Source organism: Lepidochelys kempii, chromosome 7, assembly GCF_965140265.1.
Source record: "Lepidochelys kempii isolate rLepKem1 chromosome 7, rLepKem1.hap2, whole genome shotgun sequence".
NCBI lineage: Eukaryota > Metazoa > Chordata > Testudines > Cheloniidae > Lepidochelys > Lepidochelys kempii.
The window spans coordinates 17822870-17844652 of NC_133262.1; the positions used below are offsets into that span (position 1 = coordinate 17822870).

The window sequence follows — 21783 nt, forward strand, 5'->3', positions numbered from 1 at the left end:
TCTCCAGCTCTGACCCCTGGCTCCAGTTTCTGACTCTGACCACGAGGCATGACCACCATCACCCTGATCCTCATACATGTTTGCTAATGTGACAGGGTTGCCTCTGAGAGCAGACTAAACTAGACTCGATGACCGAGGAGGTCCCTTCTAATCCTATGGTCTTATGTTCTTGTTGTGGCCATGTGGATGAGGTGTTCTTCAGGAAGAGGAGCAGAAAATATTCATAAAATTACTTTAAGTTTCCTAAAAATATATGAAATGCTGGCTGTCTGACTAATATTTGCCCTCTGCCAATCAGAGCACAGGTATCAACATACTCTATGGCTACCTAGAAATAATTATACAAATAATTCAGCATGAAACAATCAGGATGAAGGGAATCACATATCTGTTAAATGTGTGCTATTGACAATTAACAGTTTCACAGCATCCCTGCATTTAGACTGATTGAGACAATGCCATTTCAGTACTATGAGTGGTTCTCAAAGCCAGTCCGCCGCTTGTTCAGGAAAAGCCATGTGCCAATTCTGCCTTCATTCAAGATTCTCGCCTCTCTGGGGAACAGGTTTGAGACTAGGGAGAGTATATTGAGAAAATCAGACCCTGGTGTTCAGTATCTCCATATTGCTGTAGATTGATAGCTTGATTAAGAACATTAAGGCTTTTGTTATGAAGTGTCACTTTCAAATATGCCTACCTCCCATTCTGACTCTCTGTTAACAAGGCTATGCTCTAATAATCCCTCCACCCTGATGTGGATCCATACTATGAGCTTCTCAGCGCTGCACCGAGCCAAGAGAAGGGCATATTTTCAAGTGACTGGGGTAAAGAGTTCCAGCACTCTAAATCAAATGAGCAGACAACCTCTGAGTGGGAGCCTCTGCTAGATGAATGAGCTGGCAACAAGTAACAACAAGGTAATAAACAAGATTAATGTGAAACTAATGGATGAATAGAGATAAATGCACAGAATATCCATTAACAACAGAGAGGTTTGTATGGCAGATTTCTGGCAAAGAGTTTGGTATAGAGCTAGGTGACACATACCTACTAAATCACTAGCAAAAATCCTAAGCTATGTCAAAGGAACATGAAGGATCTACTTTGAAATGACAAAAGCAAGGAAACTCAGCATTACAGATAAAAATCCGGGCTGAAACACAGTCCTTAATTTCACTCTTTAATCTATCCCCAGATTTGAAAAGATATGTAGATACCTACAGATGCAGGTAGAGCTTCTGAAAATCCCACCAGGCACCTGTATGCATCTGTAGGTGCCTAAATATCCTTACAAGTCTAGCTCTGAATAAATAGGGGAGCAAGAGGGCAAGCTGTTATGGTGTGAATTGAGGATGTCCATCTGAGGTTTTTCTCCTTGCTCCTCAATGTTGAAGGTGGGTTCCAAAAGTGAATTTAACATCTTTTTGCTATTTCACTGGCTTTTGGAGGCACAACAACAACACAAGCAGTTTATAATTTTATAAGCAGAGCTGGTTGGAAAAACAACAACAAAAACATGAAAAAAAATGTGAAGGTTTTCACTGGAAAATAGCAAAATGTTCAAATAAATGTTTTTGTAAAGTGGCCCTTCCAATCCCTTGAGATGAGCCAATGGTAAGGACTTTAACTCATTAATGACAGTCTGCCTACCCTTCTAGTTCCGCATTTTGTTGCCTTCTCCCACTCTCGTTTCCTTCATTTTTCACATTGCTCCAAATGGTTAGAACAAAACCTCATTTCCTCTGTACCGATATCCTCTACTCCTCTCCTTCAGTTTCCTATTCAATACCTTCTTCTTTTTGCCTTGCTCTCCATTGTTTCCCTGTGTTCTACTTTCTTTTCCTCCCTAGCCCTACCTCAGAACCCACTCAAAAATCTCAGAGCATGCAAGATTCACTCACAACCTACCAGGACTCACATTTATTTTAACCCTGGCCCCTTCTTTGTTTTTTTTTATGTTCATTGTCTGTACTTACCTAATTTATATGTAAGCTCTTCAGTGCTGAGACTCTGAATAATATCATCTCCATAACCGTGGTGCAAAGTGATTGTGCTAGATAAAAAAAATAAATTGTGAATGTGACACTTTGTTACTCCTGCACTTATCTGCTATTCCCTATGGCCAAATCCTGAAACAACAGCTTATCACTATAAAGGGGGAGGGTGAATATGCAGAAGACCCTCACACAGGAACTTGACGTTCTCCAGGGCCCACAGAAGTGATTTTCATAGTGGGCCGTCACAGAAAGGGAAGAGAGGGAAAAAAGGCTTGTTACCCACCAATTAGCATAGGTCAAATGGGTTCCTCATCACATATGCAGTGTGGTTCTGCACGACCAAACCGTACCAGTAGGTCATTTATTTCTATTTCTTCTGACTCAGCAGAAGCAAGCTATGCACTGGCTATATGGATGCCTTGGTTCTGCAGCATGCATAGGCTCAGAGGATTCTTCTTCTCTGCATCATTCTGTTGTGATGCAGTTTGCAGCAAGCAACGCAGGGGTGTTGAGGATTGGGCCCCAAACGTAGGTACTCTGAGTTAAAACTGCTTAGATAGCCAAGAAACCCCAAATTTTCACCAATGTTAAATTTAAAGAGGAAACAGAAAGTTACAGAAAAGTGCTCTGTGTTCCAGTCTGCATCATGGAATCTCCAGCTACATTTTGCTAGACTGCATTTTTGGTACATATGTTGGATCATATTAAAGAAGTTCTGTATTAAAATCACAAATGAGTTTGATTCCCCAGAGTTTAAATTCCAGGGTATTACTAATTAAGAGGTCTCTTGGTTTTTGGTACTGTTTCTCTCCCTCTATGTGTGAAACTTGCAAGCTGCTAATTGTGTTAGTACATTCTAAGACAGAGTCTGTTCTCAAAGCAGTTCACACAGAGAGAGACTCAAAGCAATACTCTAACAACAGAAACAGCACCCAGAGACTCCCCACCCTTTTGTTGTATTAACAATTGTGATTAAAATAGAGATAGAGGATGTATGTGGATGGATGCTTGGTGTGGATAATAACTGAATGATCAGGGAGGTGCCAGCCTAAGAATCCAGTGTCCATCGGCTGAAGAAGGCGTCAAGTAGAAATAACCAGAGGACCCCCCGGAGGGCAGACTGGAATCCACCCAACAGCCTCAAGAATGGGAGAACCAAAGAACAAGATAACATCTTGGAGCCGTCAGGAATGTGCTATCTGCTGATTGATTCAGCAACAGCATGATGAAGCAATTCCCATAGACTGGCATAGGAAGAAATTCCTATAAAAATAGACTCTAAAAAGTGAGAACTTTGGGGGTCTGATTCTGCAAACCAACTTCCAGGAGCATCAGATGAGCATCTGACAAGGCCCTGCTCCCTCCTCATGTCCAGGCCACCTGGCCAGTGACTTGGCATGAGCAACTCTAAGGCTGGTAACTATGATAACAACCTTGCAGAACCTGTGTGTGTGGGTGTGTATGTGTGTGGGTGTGTGTTTGTATGAATGAATGTGTGAATAAATATGAGATTGAATGGAATGTTATAGCTATAACTAACTGCTTACTATGATTCTTTCTGTATTCACAATAAATGTGGTATTTTGCCTTTTTCCCTTTAATAAGATCCTGCTGGTTTTTATTTTATTGGTACAACACATGGGCTTATTTAATAGTTATTACGTTGAGCTTGCAGTGCTGGGAGTTACAAAAATCTTCCAAGTGAGCAAGATGATCTTGTGACTACAACACTTAGTTGGGAGCCCAGAGATCTGTGTTCTACTCCTAGCTTTGACACATACTTCCTTTGCTACCATGGTTAAGTCCCTTCACCTCTCTGTGCCTCAACTTCCCCATATGCAAAGTGAGGATAATGATATTTACATACATCAAATGGGTGTTGTGAGGCTTAATTTATTTCAGCTTGCAAATGGTTTTAAGATAAAGTGCTAAGTGCAAAGTATTATTAATTAATATTTATTTTTATATTATTTTGACTCACAAAGTGGCTTGGGAAGACATTACTGGGAAATAAATATGAAGTTAAATACCAAGTTATTTTTTCTGTGCAGTTGCTTTTCTGACCAAATCCACATGTAAACTTATGCATAAAGAGAACACAATTACATAAAGTTTAGAGTGCTCATTATTTATGTGTTCCTTTAGAGCTATTGAAGGAGATGATGTCACTACACGTCACAGTTCTATACTTCTCAAACACATATAATTTACTCTAAAGTTTCTATTGGCTTCTCTGAAGTAAACTTGTATCCACACCTAAAAGACAATAAAAGGGGAGATGTTTGCACAGGCTCAAAACAGCCCTGAGGTAGAACAAAAGTATGAAAAGGTGTTCTCAGCTGTGTCTGAGACTTTGCTCATTAAGTGAGCTTTTTGAGCTCACACCAGTGGAATGAACATAGCAATTAGCTAAGAGAACTCAGAAATCAGTTTAGATATTCCAGCAAGCCCTCCTAGTGTAGACATAGTTTTACCGTTCCCTAAATGAAATAAGCTATACTGGCAAATGCACTTTTTTACAAATGTAATTACATCTACACTATGGCTTTTGACGATACAAAAATGTTATTTAAAAAATCGCATCCCTAACCAGTGATGTTATGCCAACAAAAGTTTCAGCTGTGCAAAATCTCAGCCTTGAATAGACACCCTTTTAAATTGGGGTTTTACTCCGATTCCCATGTCAGCAAATAACTGAAACATTACATTTTACAGATTACATTTGTAATCTTATTTGCCACTGGACAGAAATGAATTTTATATCAACCAGATGCTTTTCATTTTTAAGTGATCCATGTTTAAAACTTTCAAGATTATTTTATGAGCTAATGCTAAACTCTGAGGATACAAATACTTATTTTAAAATCCATAATTGTTTTCTTGATCTTTTCTGCAAGCTGTTAAGCTAGACAGCTCTCATGAGACCCTGGACTGTATGCCTACTGAAATATCACAACATGTAAACAATATTTTTCTCATGTCCATGCAGAGGTAAGACAGCTGAAGATAACACAGAATTTGCTTATATTTCTAACAACGGCACATTTCTTCTTTTAGAAGTTGATTGATATTTATTGCTACAGTAAATGACGGTTTAAATAAATACTAGTGCTTATTCAATGCATCATTAATTTTAAGAAAAAAGCAGGACACCTACTGTCAACAAACAACGGACCTGAACACATGAATAATTGGGGCAATATGACAACCATTTTAAAAAGGAATTATCGGAGTACAATAATACCAACTGAAATGGAACCTCTTCCTCATCAAGAAGGGAAGAATTCCAAACATTATGTATGATTACATACGGTGTAATCAATAAAAGAGGTGTCTGAAGTTATCTGCTCTAAGTAGCAAAAACAAAATCACTGGGAAAACATTTACCTGTTCATTAAAATTAGAATTGTCTCCATAAATAACTGACAGTGAGATGCATTTCATATTTTGCTTATATCAGGGGGTGAGTTAATGAGTTCCTGCCTCTTTTTTTCTTTTCTTTTTTTTTATTGTGTGTTTCTAGGGTATTTTGAAGGATGCCTTTTTGTGAGTTCCTCTGTTTTTCAATTAAGGATACAATCTGTGAGTAGAAATGTTGAGGTCAAATATGTATTCCTCCAAGATTTTTCACTGGTTTTTAGCTTGGATTTTAGGAAAGTCAAAAGACAACTATTGATTTCTAAACTGCACATCTTTGCAAACACAAAGTTAACCAAATGAACACACCTGAGGTTACGAGTAGCTGTTAGTTAAGGTTGTCCCTAGTTTACTTATCGTTATGTAAATTATGATGTTCTTTAAAAGTGTTTATTGTTACCTCTGTATCCATGCATTTCTACCATGCACATCTCACCCTGGTATTTCAGTGCCATGTATATAATGTACGGTAGCAACCTTTCAATCTGCAAAAAAACTAGATTCTCTCCCAGGTCATACTACTTTGTCAGGGGTTCCATTCTCGGAGATTGAATGTCAGGCGATATAGTGGCAGACTATTCTGCTCGCACCACTCTCTGCTGAAGGAATACATGAGTATACACTGCATTAAGAAGGTGACAAGACTTGGGCTCATCTTGATCTGACGGGGTAGAGAATTTCACAGTAAAACAGTGAACATCCTGCTTCTGCCTACTAACAATTTCCCATGGGGGCAATTGGACACAGCATATGAGTCAATCATAGGTGTTGCCGAGAGAAATGCAGTTTGTGAGGGAACTGAGTCCTAGCCTGTTGAGGACTGTAGGATTAGAACCATGACTGTGGAGCAGATCCAGAATGGGATAAGCAGCTAGTGCAGAGACTAGAGCACCAGGATGATGTGGTCTAGGTGATTTCTCTTACCCTGAAGGTGTACTGCTTTGTGTTGAGCCAACTGAAGCTTGTGGTCTGAAGCAGGTGAGAATACATTGCAGTAATCTAGTCTGGAGCTCTCAAGCAGCATGTGTGGATCTGTGCTCACAGAAAGAGGGCACAATCTTCTATATGGCTAAAATGGAAAAAAGGTCATTTTTTTTCATAGCTGCGAGGTGGCTATTTTGAGTGCAAAGATAAAATAGTTACAGAATCCTGAGACCTAGCCCTGGTCTACAGTAGGAGTTTAGGTCAAATTTAGCAGCGTTAAATCGATGTAAACCTGCACCTGTCCACACGATGAAGCCCTTTTTTTTTCGACTTAAAGGGCTCTTAAAATCGATTTCCTTAATCCACCTTTGACAAGTGGATTAGCGCTTAAATTGGCCTTGCCAGGTCGAATTTGGGTACTGTGGATGCAACTAGACAGTATTGGCCTCCAGGAGCACTGGCCAGGTAGACAGGAAAAGGCCCGCAAACTTTTGAATTTCAATTTCCTGTTTGCATGGTCACCTGCAGCTTGCCACGCTGTCCAGAGCTCATCAGCAGAGGTGACCATGATGGAGTCCCAGAATCGCAAAAGAGCTCCAGCATGGACCAAATGGGAGGTACGGGATCTGATCGCTGTATGGGGAGAGGAATCCGTGCTATCAGAACTCCGTTCCAGTTTTCAAAATGCCAAAACCTTTGTCAAAATCTCCCAGGGCATGAAGGACAAAGGCCATAACAGGGACCCGAAGCAGTGCCACGTGAAACTTAAGGAGCTGAGGCAAGCCTACCAGAAAACCAGAGAGGCAAATGGCCGCTCCGGGTCAGAGCCCCAAACATGCCGCTTCTATGATGAGCTCCATGCAATTTTAGGGGGTTCCGTCACCACTACCCCAGCCGTGTTGTTTGACTCCTTCAATGGAGATGGAGGCAACACGGAAGCAGGTTTTGGGGACAAAGAAGATGATGCTGATGAGGTTGTAGATAGCTCACAGTAAGCAAGCAGAGAAATTGGTTTTCCCGACAGCCAGGAACTGTTTCTCATCCTGGACCTGGAGGCAGTCCCCCCCGAACCCACCCAAGGCTGCCTCCCGGATCTGCCAGGCAGAGAAGGGACCTCTGGTGAGCGTACCTTTTAAAATACTATACATGGTTTAAAAGCAAGCATGTTTAATGATTAATTTGCCTTGGCATTTGCAGCTCTCCTGGATGCACTCCCAAAGCCTTTGCAAAAGGTTTCTGGGGAGGGCAGCCTTATTCCACCCACCATGGTACCACACCAGGTACCAGCCTTATTCCACCCACTTTACCACACCAGGCTAGTAGCACGTACTCGGGAATCATTGTACAACAAAGCATTGCAGTGTATGTTTGCTGGCATTCAAACAACATCGGTTCTTTATCTCTCTGTGTTATCCTCAGGAGAGTGATATCATTCATGGTCACCTGATTGAAATAGGGTGCTTTTCTTAAGGGGACATTCAGAGGTGCCCATTCCAGCTGGGCTGTTTGCCTGTGGCTGAACAGAAATGTTCCCCTCTGTTAGCCATGGGGGGGGGCTAGCCACGTGGTGGGGGGAGGCAAAATGCGACCTTGAAACGAAAGCACTTGTGCTGTGTATGTAATGTTAACAGCAAGGTTTACCGTGAAACCATTGTAGTGTAGCCATTGTTCTTGAAAATGTCTTTTTAAATACCACTGCCTCTTTTTTTTTCTCCACCAGCTGCATGTGTTTCAATGATCACAGGATCTTCTCCTTCCCAGAGGCTAGTGAAGATTAGAAGGCAAAAAAAACACACTCGTGATGAAATGTTCTCTGAGCTCATGCTATCCTCCCACACTGACAAAGCACAGACGAATGCGTGGAGGCAGACAATGTCAGAGTGCAGGAAAGCACAATATGACCGGGAGGAGAGGTGGTGGGCTGAAGAGAGTAAGTGGCGAGCTGAAGAGAGGGCTGAAGCTGAAAGGTGGCAGCAGCACGATGAGAGGAGGCAGGATTCAATGCCGAGGCTGCTGGAGGATCAAACCAATATGCTCCAGCGTATGGTTGAGCTGCAGAAAAGGCAGCAGGAGCACAGACCGCTGCTGCAGCCCCTGTGTAACCAACCGCCCTCCTCCCCAAGTTCCATAGCCTCCTCACCCAGATGCCCAAGAACGCGGTGGGGGGGCCTCCGGCCACTCCACCCCAGAGGATTGCCCAAGCAACAGAAGTCTGGCAATCAATAAGTTTTAAAGTTTTAAACTTTTAAAGTGCTGTGTGGCCTTGTCCTTCCCTCCTCCACCACCCTTCCTGGTGCTTCTCTCCTCCACCACCCCTCCTGCTCTACTTTGGTAGTTATCCCCCTAGTTGTGTGATGAATGAATAAAGAATGCATGAATGTGAAGCAACAATGACTTTATTCCTCTGCAAGCGGTCATCGAAGGGAGGAGGGGAGGGTGGTTAGCTTACAGGGAAGTAGAGTGAACCAAGGGGCGGTGGGTTTCATCAAGGAGAAACAAACAGAACTTTCACACCGTAGCCTGTCCAGTCATGAAACTGGTTTTCAAAGCTTCTCTGATGCGCACCGTGACCTCCTGTGCTCTTCTAATCGCCCTGGTGTATGGCTGCGCGTAACCAGCGGCCAGGCGATTTGCCTCAACCTCCCACCCCGCCATAAACGTCTTCCCCTTACTCTCACAGATATTGTGGAGCGCACAGCAAGCAGTAATAACAGTGGGAATATTGGTTTCGCTGAGGTCTAAGCGAGTTAGTAAACTGCGCCAGCGCGCCTTTAAACGTCCAAATGCACATTCTATCACCATTCTGCACTTGCTCAGCCTGTAGTTGAACAGCTCCTGACTACTGTCCAGGCTGCTTGTGTACGGCTTCATGAGCCATGGCATTAAGGGGTAGGCTGGGTCCCCAAGGATAACTACTAGCATTTCAACGTCCCCAACGGTTATTTTCTGGTCTGGGAATAAAGTCCCTTCTTGCAGCTTTTGAAACAGACCAGAGTTCCTGAAGATGCGAGCATCATGCACCTTTTCCAACCATCCCACGTTGATGTTGGTGAAACGTCCCTTGTGATCCACCAGAGCTTGCAGCACTATTGAAAAGTATCCCTTGCGGTTTATGTACTCGCTGGCTTGGTGCTCCGGTGCCAAGATAGGGATATAGGTTCCGTCTATGGCCCCACCACAGTTAGGGAATCCCATTGCGGCAAAGCCATCCACTATGACCTGCACATTTCCCAGGGTCACTACCCTTGATAGCAGCAGATCTTTGATTGCGTTGGCTACTTGCATCACAGCAGCCCCCACAGTAGATTTGCCCACTCCAAATTGATTCCCAACTGACCAGTAGCTGTCTGGTGTTGCAAGCTTCCACAGGGCTATTGCCACTCACTTCTCAACTGTGAGGGCTGCTCTCATCTTGATATTCATGCGCTTCAGGGCAGGGGAAAGCAAGTCACAAAGTTCCATGAAAGTGCCCTTACGCATGCGAAAGTTTCACAACCACTGGGAATCGTCCCAGACCTGCAACACTATGCGGTCCCACCAGTCTGTGCTTGTTTCCCGAGCCCAGAAACGTGTTCTACCGCATGAACCTGCCCCATTAGCACCATGATGCCCACATTGCCAGGGCCCGTACTTTGAGAGAAGTCTGTGTCCATGTCCTCATCACTCACGTCACCATGCTGACGTCGCCTACTCGCCCAGTATCGCGTTGCCAGGTTCTGGTGCTGCATATACTGCTGGATAATGCGTGTGGTGTTTAATGTGCTCCTAATTGCCAAAGTGATCTGAGCGGGCTCCATGCTTGCCGTGGTATGGCCTCTGCGCAGAAAAAAGGCGCAGAACGATTGTCTGCCGTTGCCCTGACAGAGGGAGGGGCGACTGACAACATGGCTTACAGGGTTGGCTTACAGGGAATTAAAATCAACAAAGGGGGTGGCTTTGCGAGAAACTGAATGGCCCCCTCAAGGATAGAACTCAAAACCTCAAGGATAGAACTCAAAACTTGGTTTAGCAGGCCGTTGATTTCAAAGAGGGAAGGAGGGAGGGAGGAGAAAATGAATACAAAACAAATCTGGTCTATTTCTTGTTTTGAGCCACTTCATCTATCTTTATACATCTTGCTGGCAGCAGACTGTGCAGTACGACCGCTAGCCATCATCATCTCCTGGGTGCTCGGCAGAAGACGATGCAGTATGACTGCTGGCCATCATCTTCTGCTGGCTGGAGGTTAAAAGACAGCGCACTGCCGGTAGGACTGAATTGCCACGAGACAAAACAAGGGAAATGACCTGGCTGAGTCACTCCCATGTTTGCCCAGGCATCCGATTAAAAGAGCACCCAGGACTACGTCAATGACGGCTACCAGTCATACTGCACTGTCTGCTGCCAAAAGGCAATTTGCTGCTGTGTAGCAATGCAGTACCACATCTGCCAACACCCAGGAGACATACGGTGATGGTTAGCTGAGCGGGCTCCATGCTCGCTGTGGTATGGTGTCTGCACAGGTAACTCAAGAAAAAAGGTGCAAAACGATTGTCTGCCCTTGCTTTCACGGAGGGAAGGAGGGAACGGGGGCCTGACGATATGTACCCAGAACCACCCGCAACAATGTTTTAGCCCCATCAGGCACTGGGATTTCTACCCAGAATTCAAATGGGCGGCGGAGACTGCGGGAACTGTGGGATAGCCACCCACAGTGCAACGCTCCGGAAGTCGATGGTTGCCTCGGTACTGTGGACACACTCCACCGACTACATGCACTTAGAGCATTTGTGTGGGGACACACACAATCGACTGTATAAAACCGCTTTCTACAAAACCGTCTTCTATAAATTCGACCTAATTTCGTAGTGTAGACATACCCCTAGAGAGCTAATATATGATTTTGAAGGAAAAAGCCTTGTTCTAGTGAGAAATCCTTCAGTGAGGCTGCTCACTTGTGTAAGGCTCTGGAAAAAAGATCCCCATATTCAAAAATAGCCAAATTAGGAAACTCTGTAACACAAAAGCTATGTCTATAACATGCATTACTGTTTTATTTTTAATCCAAATTATCGGCTCTATTTTTGTCCATAAACTCTATGACTCACTAGACGGTGGCCATTGAAAAAAAGTCAAAATATGCTGCCACAAAATATCTCTCAGAGAAGCAGCTGCAGCATTTTTCCCTTCTTGTTGCAGTAATATATCTCTTCACAGATAAATACAGGGAATATTGACAAGCACTCTGGGCTGGTTTTGTTTAACTGGTAATCGACAGGAGAGGAGCTACCTGGTTTAATTGTTGTTCTTGTTTCACATTCTTTTCTTCCCACCATTTTTCAAGCTCGTTTTTATTTGGTTGCTTTGCTCTGATTCAGAATCTGTGAAATTAGAGCATTCTCGAAAGTATTTCAACCAAAATCAGAATTTCTTTATATTTTCAATACCATGTTCAGGGAGTAAAAGCAAAAACAGCTCTGGAGAGGTATTTTCTACTCCAGTGAGTCCTTTGTGTTCATACAAATGAATAAAATTGCCCAAGAATGTGGTAATATAAAATTCTCTTGCTCAAGACACAAGCATGGTGTGAAGTAAGCCCTTTCACCACAGTGTCATCTCCTTGATTTGCAGCTCATAAACTTTATTTTTACTGGGACAAAGGACGGTACAGGTTGTACAGACAGAGCCATATCACTGAAAAAGTAATGGAATTCTCACCCACATGTTATAAGAGCACATTTGTAATTACATGTGTAGCCTTTGTGACTATGTATAGCCCTTGTACATGAAAATCTCTGTCTCTGGGCTAAATTCTCACTCTTATTTTCCAAAGAAGGGAAAGATTTGTGGAGCTCCATTACACCTCAGGCAAACATGGATGAACAATCTGGGATGCCAGTAGCATATTAGCTGCCCATTGATGATAAGGCTATCTCTGTGAGCCAGTGGATCCGCTCACTCACTAGTGTATCAAACTACACTCCTAAAAGCTTCAGGATTTCAATGCCTTTTCTTCGGGCATTTTGAGTTTTGGTTTCTTCAAATAAAACAGTTCAACATAATTTTCACATATGAACCCAGGATCTTCTGCAAGTCTCACTCCTGCCTGGTTTCATTCCCCATGCTCTCTGCCTGGAAGCCAGGGAGAGTCTTTCTGGTCACTTCTGCTGATGCCGTTCTCCAACAGACTGGATTCCAGCCTTCCAAGCCTGCTCCCTGCAGGACATCTACCTGAGGGCCTCTTTGTTGCCTTCTTCTCTCTAGCCTGCTCCCTGAACTCAGGCTGCTTTACCTTGCAGCAAGCCTGACTCTCAGTCACAGTCGTCTATTACAAGACCCCAGACCAAGGCTATGTCTACACTGCACTTTTATCAGTAAAACTTTTGTCCATCGGGGTGTGAAAAAACACCCCACCCCACTGACCGACAAAAGTTTTACCGACGAAAAGATGTGAACAGCGCTTTGTCAGTGGGAGATGCTCTTTCGCCAACGAAGCTACCGCCGCTCATTGCAGGTGGTTTTATTTTGTCAACAGGAGAGCTCTCTCCTGCTGGCAAAGGGCGGCTTTATGGGAGACCTTACAGCTGTGCCACTGTAAGGTATGCAGTGTAGACATGGCCTTTTTCCCTTCACCTGAGAAGAAGGGCTGAGCCTAGTACAGGGTGCAGCTGAGCCCCACCCCCACAGTCCTCTTTCTCTCATTCTATCTGCTTGATGTGGGTATGTCTGTATTGCATAAAAAAGGTGTTTTGTATTGAGATTGCTCCGTCAAGATGGTTATCTGGAAGTAAAATCCAAGCGGAGACAAGGCACTGTAGTTTTATACCTCAATATAGCTAGTTGAGGTAAACCCCAGGAGGAGGTGTACAGAGTTGAAGGAAGGTGCGGTGATAACATAGCATTCTCACCTGAAGCATTAAGGCTATCAGAAATGCCACATTCCCTCTGGCAGCATTCCTGTTTTCTTTTTCACCAGGCTCTGCTGGTTCCACTACTGCAAGCAACAGAAGTCAGGAATAAACCTGTTAAAGTCCATTGAATGACACCCTGCAATACTCCTACCAGAGAGTGCAAAATCAGGCCCAAGACAGGCATATTGCCTGAGACATTTTAAACCATCGGAGTGATGAAAAGAAAAAAAAAATCCTACCATGACCCCCACTCCAGAAGGATGGATTAGATAACTTAATACGTCTTTTCTATCCCTTTAACTTCAGAGCTTAAAATAAACTTCAAACCCTTCCGAAAAAGTACTTAAAGGAGACAGGAAATAGAGCTTAAATCGTCAGCATCTTGTCAGAAGAAAAAAGGAATCCTGTTTGATTACAAAGTTATGACGATTTCAACCTTTTACTGTTGATTTATCAGCTGGCAACTGGTTTCCCTGTGTACTGCATGCTCCTGTCTTTGTAATTCAGTTGACCTCTGAATGCACTTCAGGAAGCAGCAGTTTGATGACATCTCTGCAGGGATACTTTTGTTCCAATAAAAACTGCAGGTGAATCAACAGGAAACTCAGGATCTCTTGCTGTTCTGTTTCTGATAATTGAGCACCATTCTCTTTCATCAATTTGTCATCAATTTCCAGAAAATGATTGCCACAAAGATTTAACACTCTTTAGTCATAGAAAGATTTTGTCTCTTCATAGCATATAACCAAGTACAGCACACAGACTTATTATTCAGAAGCAGCCAGTGATAACTTACTTTGGAATCCTTCCCTGACATAGTTTGAGTGTCCACACGTTCCTCAGAACTGATTTTATTTTCCTTTCCCATGTTGCTAACCAAAAGTGTTAGAGATTGGAATAAACCTTAGGTTTCTATATGGGTGTCCTGATTATGGTTTAAATCTACAGAAAGAAAAAAATAGTAAATAAATCATAAAAACAACATAGCTGTAAGAAAAAAGTAATTTTAAACATATTTGCAACATGCTCTTTTTATTGATATGCAAATTAAAAACATTAACACCACCATCTTTCTAATTTTTTTTCCTTTCAGCTGTCGTGCCTATTTGATGAGTGTACAAGATAACACAGGTACCTAAACTGGCAGTATGACTGCTCTAGGAATTATTCTGGGGAAGTCCTATAGCCGGCAGATTAGAGGATCACAGTGGTCACTTCTGGCCTTGGAATCTCTGAATAACATAAAATGTGTGGGAGTTTATGCTGAATGGTGCTTAGCTATAATAAACACTAACTTCCTGGTCGGAATTCATGTTGCAGATAGTTGAATGATACCATAAAAGTGGTGGCCTTTAGCTATATGGCCTCTGACCTCATCTAATATATTCATTAGAGGTTATATTTTAATTTAAGCTGTGTGTCTGTGCAGGTGGCAAAGGAAAGTAAGAACACCTCCTTACATTCCTGTGCAAACTTCCTAGCCTTTGGCCCCAAGTGCCCAAGAGTTAGTGAGTACTGCATGCCCATTTGCCTTTTCCCCCCTCAGAACAGGTGACTGGGGACGTGCAGGGAATTGAGTGGCACTTTGGGTCTGTCTCTACCATTGCACTGGCCAATGCAATTGAACTAGCATGAGGGATGCTGTAACATGCTGCTGGTGTAGGTTAGCAGCAAATTATTACCTCTGTCCTTTTCATAGTTTGAGAGAGGCTAAGGGCAGAAGGGATCATTAGATCTAATGTGACGTCCTGTATACCATACGCCATTAAATTTTACCCAGTACCCCTATACTGAGCCCAATAACATGGAACATTTGGGGGGCAGTCGGTGAGGGCACAACCAGCCTCCCCTGTAGGCAGGGAGGTAGCGACAAGCTTCCAGCTCTGCTCCTCCCTCAAACCAGCTCCACCTCCGATCCCATGCAGCCCCCCAGTCCTGCTCTGCCTCCAGGGCCAGCTCCGCTCTCACCCCCTCTCCACCCCCAGACCAGCTCTTCCTTCATTCCCTCTCTGCGCCCAGACCAGCTCCACCCCCAGCTTGCAACTCATCCCGCCACCCCCAATTCCACCCCCAGCTCTACCTTCAGCTCAAGCTCCACTGCCAAGGAAGCCTTGGCTGTGCAGTAATGGGTCGAAGGGGGAAGGGCATGGACAGATTGTTACTGGGAAGGGGGCAGAGGGTGTGACTGGAAAAGTTTGAGAACTTTTTGAGAAGTTTTAGAAAAATATCTAATTTCACTTTAAAGACTCCAAGTGGTGGTGAGTCCACCAACTCCCCTGGTAAACTGTCCCCGTGTTTGATTAACCTCACTGCTAGGAAATTGCATCTTATTTTAAGGTTGAATTTGCCTAACTTCACCTTCCAGCTGGTGGATTTTGAAATGGTTTTTGTCAACAAGACTGAAAAGCCCCTCCCTCTCAGATATCTTTGTCATGTGTATGCATCTATCCACAGTGATCAAGTGTGACCCATAAACCTCTCAGTGTCAACTGGCAGAGGACACAGTGGGTGCATAAAATTTTACTCTTGGTCAGATATATGTATAGTAATTCACTAAAGGTTGGCATGTGAAGTCTCTGAGCCAGTGGTCCATTGGCAGTGGGTATCATAGGCCAGGGGAGGCTAAGCCTCCCCTAACCCAGGCTGTGGCCTCACCCACGATACATCCTGAGGCCCTACCCTTGCTCACCTTCTTCCCTGAAACCAGCGGGGGCTCAGCTCCAGCGGGCAGGGTGGACCTTGGGACTCTGGTGGGCGGGTGGAGGGGGGGCTTGGATGTAAGGGGCCGGGCCACGGGGCTAACATCCCCAAAAAGGGGGGTTCACCTGCCATCCATGCAGTATCCCACTGGTCATCATAATTGTGAAATGTACATCCAGCTGACATTTAAGCAGTTATATGTCTGTAAGCAGAATCAGGATGAGCTCTACCCTGACATCTAGTGGCGAGTCATGGTGGGTTATGGAAAAGAACTTCAGGGGCTGATCTCATTTGCATAGGCACATCCACCCCGCCTAGATCGTCACTTTGGCTGCTATAGGAGCCCCAGTTTCTCTGTTACTGGGGCAGGAAGAATAAACTGTTATTATCCTGATTATGTGAATCAAGGACAGTGGAACTGTATTTGGCCTTTCGTTATGATGGAGGGACTCACCATCAACTAAGCAGCACTCGCTAGGAAAGGGTCATGGGTTCCAAAAGCCAGTGAATTGAGAGATGCTGGGGATGGGTATTAATATTTGGTGGTATGGGCCCTGATGAGGGCATTACATGCCAATTGTACCTTCTCATCCTCTCTCCGTGGTGGAATATCAGAGATAGTTTTGATTCTACTATGAGTCTAGTTACAGGGTATTGAGCTGAATTCACTTTGGGCCAGTGGTATACCCCTGAATATTGTGTATAAGCACTGGGGCTTCCTTACTACAAGCTGAAATCACTAAAGAGCTAAAATCACTGAGTGTTGTGTTAAGTAGTGGGGGGGGGGCTGAAGATATATTGCGGAGCAGTTCGTGGGATGGCGGGAGCAGCTCGTGGGATCACTGGCAGAGCAGAGCCCCACGGAGAGGTTGGGCAGTCGGCTTTGGACCATGTAAGGTGCCCCTTTAACCCCCCCCCTTTCCACCCAGGTTGGGAGGTAGAACTCTGTAAATAAACTTTCAAACTCTGGCCAAGCTCTGGCACTGACCAAGGACAGAGACTTTTGGGTTGTTGGACTTTTGGGACTTTGGAGGACTTTTGGGTTACTGGTCTCAAGAGCCAAAGGGAAGGGACATGGCCCAATTTGCTTGGGGTGGGCTTTGGCTCATGGGTTGTGTTATGAATCCTGTTGGTGGTGTTTCCCCAACATAATGCCACATTGTTTCTTTCTGTTATTAAAAGGCTTTTGCTACACTCAGACTCTGTGCTTGCGAGAGGGGAAGTATTGCCTCTTAAAGGTGCCCAGCAAGGGTGGTGTGTATTTGTCCCAGTCACTGGGTGGGAGCTCTTGCCGGTTTTGCATTGTGTTATTGGAATGGAACCCCTAGATACTGAACCCAGCCCTTGTTGCTGCCAACTCTGATGGGCAGAAAGGTTACATATCTATACTGAAAATAATGTTCTTACAGCAGGTAACCAGGAGGAGAGGTCTCAGACAAGTTTCTTTCAGGCTGGGAATAACACATACCTATCTCTGTCTGGTCATTGTATATTGTGTGTCTCACAATGTATGTCTATTTGCACACTGAGCCAGATGCTGATTAGGAGATTGTGAAATCTACAAGAAAGGAGTATACAGGAAAAAACAACCAGCAAGGGACTTCCTGTTCATGAATAAGGACAACAATTGTTCTGATCTTTCTGTGGGTGCAAGCAGACACCCTGGATCTTCACCGAGGAGGCAAGTTGGCAGGGTGATTTGGCTCATGAATGGAAGACCACAGCCAAGCCTGGCTGTAAAATGCTGAAAACACTTGGGTAAGCATTGCTCTGTAAGATGTGAAAGTAAGTCTAGGTTCTAGAATGTGTGTTATGTGTTATTTTGTTTGATAAGGAATCATTTGTTTGCAACACGTCTACTTGCTATCACTTGACTCTGTACGTTGTTAAATAAACTTTTACTTATTTTCACTATCTGAGGGCTGTATGTTAAACGGAGCAGTAGTCTGAGGTATAACTGGTAAGCTGGGATTCGGTCCTGTGTCTGTGGCAACACCGAATCTGTGAATATTGTGTCCAGTGGAAGAGGGACTGGACCCTCCAGGGAGACACTCGGAGGGCTTGAGAGCTGGAGCGTGCCTATTGCGAACCTGCAGAGTAACAGTGGGGCCTGTAATGCCTAGAGGGAGTGCTTGTGTTACCTGGTGTAGGTAGAGTCAGGGAGCTGGCCCATGGCAGGCACAGACAAGGCTTCCTCACACTAAGTGCAGGTCATAGCGAGGTGCCTCACAACCATGGCTGCTGCTGGGAACTGTCACATCAAGCCACCTCTCAAGTCCTCTACAGCAAGGGGGAAGCAGGGAGGGAGCTGTATCTCTCTGTGCCGCTTATGCGGTGACACAGCTACATGCCGCCCCATGCGCAAGCCATGTTGCAAAGTCAATTTAGCCCTGAAACATTAAAAGTGCCCCACCATTTCCTGATCCTGTGGTGGAAGCTCCCTGCATATGGATTTGAAAAGTGCCTTTGTAAACTCATTTCCCAGACTGTGTGTGTGTGCCCACCCTTCATCATATGAGCTTGAAACACAATATCCTTATGCCATTCTAGTCTGAAAATGCCTCTTTGAGGGGGCTTTATAAGTAACAGGATTTTTAGGTGTGTCCAGATTTTCTCCCATACCTTTTCTATTCCAGATGAATTTAAAAATGTTCAGATGTATCTCGTGAAAAGTTTAGAAACAGCTGCCCACAAGCCATCAGTTAGCTGTTTTTAAACTTTTCAGGAGATACATTTGAACATGTAATAGGGAGACCATTCAGCCCTGATCAGTTATTTTTCTTCACTGCTGAAATGCCTGTTTTATTTCCAAACACAACAAGGTAACTAGATCCTGCTCTTTGACTGGACTTCCCATTTTGTCTGTGTTTTTCAGCAGCTTAGAGCTAGACCCCAATTAGGAAATGGGAAACAGCAGGGCAAAAGGGTGAAGTGAGGAAACTGAAAACACAGGTGTATGAAATCCACTTTGACTTTCATCTGGACAAAGGGGCTTTTGTGTTTAAATCGCTGCAAAAGAAAGAGCAGGAATGAACTCCTTGTTGAGGGTGTTAAGGAAGATCCTGCAGTTTCATGTCAAAATGTCATGTTTATTCTACTATCTTGCACTGGGGCTTCCCCCACCCTCCAACAAAACAATTACAAGGGAATCATGTTTTTAGACCCTTGCCCTTCTAATATATTTGATCTCTGTCCACTGTGATAAACTGACCCAACACATTTCTGCCTGATTCAAGACCTATGAGACCCCACCTCTCTAGCATTTCCCAGTGCTAAAGCCTATGGCACTGGCAGCTTTAAAAAAAAAAAAGTCTTTGTTTGAAGGATGCCTATTCACTGTCAAATATTTTAATGACTTGCCTTTGCACTGTGGTTCTAACAAATCATATATCACCCTACAACCCTTTCAGAGCTCACAGTTCTGTCCCCCTTCCATCAAACACACCCCAGTGCAAGAAAATATTAGCTTGGCTTGGAAGATAATAGTCTGGTTTAAATCAATACCTTGGTTATTGCAAAGTGGGGAGGGGGGGCGCAGTGTGAGATTGAAGGAGGGAAGGAGAGGGCAGAGCAGGTTTAATTTCCAGATTTAAAGGACTAAAAGTGCCCTGGATTCTCTTGTTTAAACACCCACACTCCCTTTTGCTGTGATTCTGTGAATGAGTTGGTTTCCCAAGATCGTTGCTTTCCTCCTCCCCTTCCCCCTCCTTCTTCCTTTAAAGGAAAAAGGCTACAGGGGGGGATGTGATTCAGGCTCCAGCCTCCCTGCTTGCGATTGCGCGGGGCAGATGTGCAGCAAACTCTCAACAGCTGGGTCTGGGTGCCGCCTACTCCGCCCCCTGCCCCCGCAGGGGTGAAAGTGAGAGCAAGAACCTGAGGATCGAGTCTCACTCCGGCATTGGACGGAAAAGTTGGAGCCCCGCCTCGGATTGGCTGACAGCGTTTTAGAGGGAGCTGTAGCCTCCAATTAAAGAGGCCCCGCGCAGGCAGGCTGGCTGCGGAGAGGGCTTGAGCGGCAGCCTTGTTAACCAGCTCTACTCTAGCCCACAGCCCTTTACAAACAGAGGTTGTTCACCGGCTGCTGCCAGGAGTACAGCCTGTCGCACCCTGCTGTAGGGCACCGAGAGAGCTGACACCTTGACGAAAGGGAAGGGGGAAAGAAAGGACGAGGCTTGTAATGGATCTGAGCCCAGGAGTGCAAAAGGTGAGTTGTAACTTTATTTGCACCTTCTGCTTTGTATATTCTCTCCCACTCGCCTAGCAAGGTTAGGGGTGGCTAGTATGTTCTAAAGTTTGATGTGCCTTTCCCCCTCCCCCCGTGGCTCTAGCTAAGTCAAGCCTCTAAATAGATCAGTGCAATTTCTTCCTGAACACAGACTCTCTGTGGTGTCACCTTGATCTTTCCTGTACTAATGCCAGTGGAGGTGTTAACTTACTCTCTTGGCTGGGGAGACGGTAATGTTTTTTCTAAAGGACACAGTTAATCTGCTGTCACTTTGTAGGATTTGCTTTCAGCCACCTTGTGACTCGTTCCACCATGGGTGTACTTCAGAGAGGACAATCAGAAAGGTAGCCTATGGAGTTTAACAAAGTGGTAGGTAGCCTATTTTGGTAGATCTTTAGTAACAAAATCCCCGTTTCCCTTCACCTCTTGTAACGTCTTTGGCCACTGCCAAAATGCTTGCTCAAAGTACTGGGAGCACAACTCAGGCACAAGGTAGCTAACTTCTCTCTCTCCAGGGTCTGACCCTTCACTCCCACAGTGCTGGCCTGGTGCCCAGCTCAGTGTGTGTGGGGTTTTGTTTTGTTTTTTTTAATAAATGTGCAGGTCAATAAATAAAACTGAGTGTAGTTTGTTACTCCCCTAGCTTGAAGGCAGATAACTTACCTGCACACAATGGAAAGAAGCCAGATTCTGGAAGGAATTCAGTTTTCTATTCAATGTAGTCATTTATCTCCTAAGCAGATGGAGGAATAGCCCTGGTGGGTGCAATTAATGACTCTTTCCAAATCTCTTTTTGAGCTAGTTATCTAGCAGTGAAAGGCTTGCCTGACAAAACTTGATGCCTAAATGCATGATGGGGAAAGCTGGGAATGATATCTTCTGAAAGTTGAGATTCTTTAGAAACTTTCACCTTGGGCTGTTTTACAATGAGGAGGGAGTTTAATTTTAGATTTGACTCTCTTCACTAGAGTGGAAATCCATTTAAAAATGGGTTTGGTCTTGTTCCTTTCCTTGGTAGAGTTGGATTATAGGAGGAACGCTTTTCCCCCTTATTGCCACTTCCTTAATTGTCCACACATTGTACATGCATGCAAAGATCTTCTTATTTTTTCTCCAAGGCTACAGTTACATATTCAAAAAAAAATCTTATGTGCTAGAAGTGGGAGGAGAGAGTGGAACATTTCAATTCTACATTTTTGCCCAATTTTGTGTGTAATATTTGCTCCGTGTCCAGCGTAAGGGGTTGTATGGAGCTACCCCAAAAGAAGCCTGTGATGGAGTGGTGGCTTAGAGTGGTATGCATACAAACAGGGCTTGATCCTTCAAGCTCTGAGCACATGCTTAACTTTAAGCATGTGAGTAGTCTCGTTAATTTCAATAGAACTACTCCTGCTTAATTGTAAGTAGGCGTTCTTGGGTGCTGTATTGGCTCAGGGAAAGCATGCTCAGTATTTTGCAGGATCACACTGTAGTGATCAGGATTCAGAATGGTTTCCACTACCCTTCTATGACTTATAGAAGTGAATTCTTAGTGTGATGGTATTGGACTACTTCCATCCCTTTCTGGGCCTAATCCAAAGAACACTGAAGTTGATGGGTTGTGTGGGCAATCAATTGACTTGCATGGGCT

General features: G+C 44.3%; 1 protein-coding gene and 1 long non-coding RNA gene across 3 annotated transcripts in view; both read left to right on the forward strand.

Moving 5' to 3' along the window:
- Positions 1-8717, forward strand: part of LOC140915235 (uncharacterized) — a 41596-nt gene extending 32879 nt beyond the window's left edge. Inside the window, exon 3 of the long non-coding RNA XR_012160106.1 lies at positions 8059-8717. This is a non-coding gene — a long non-coding RNA (uncharacterized lncRNA). The remainder of the gene's footprint in view (positions 1-8058) is intronic.
- Positions 8718-19889: 11172 nt separating this feature from the next.
- The window catches only part of LMCD1 (LIM and cysteine rich domains 1), a 63498-nt gene continuing 61604 nt past the window's right edge, over positions 19890-21783 (forward strand). For both annotated transcript variants that reach the window (XM_073351203.1, XM_073351202.1), the window contains exon 1: positions 19890-20132. In XM_073351203.1, coding sequence (XP_073207304.1) covers positions 20106-20132 — 27 coding nt within the window. In that variant the 5' untranslated portion in view covers positions 19890-20105. The remainder of the gene's footprint in view (positions 20133-21783) is intronic.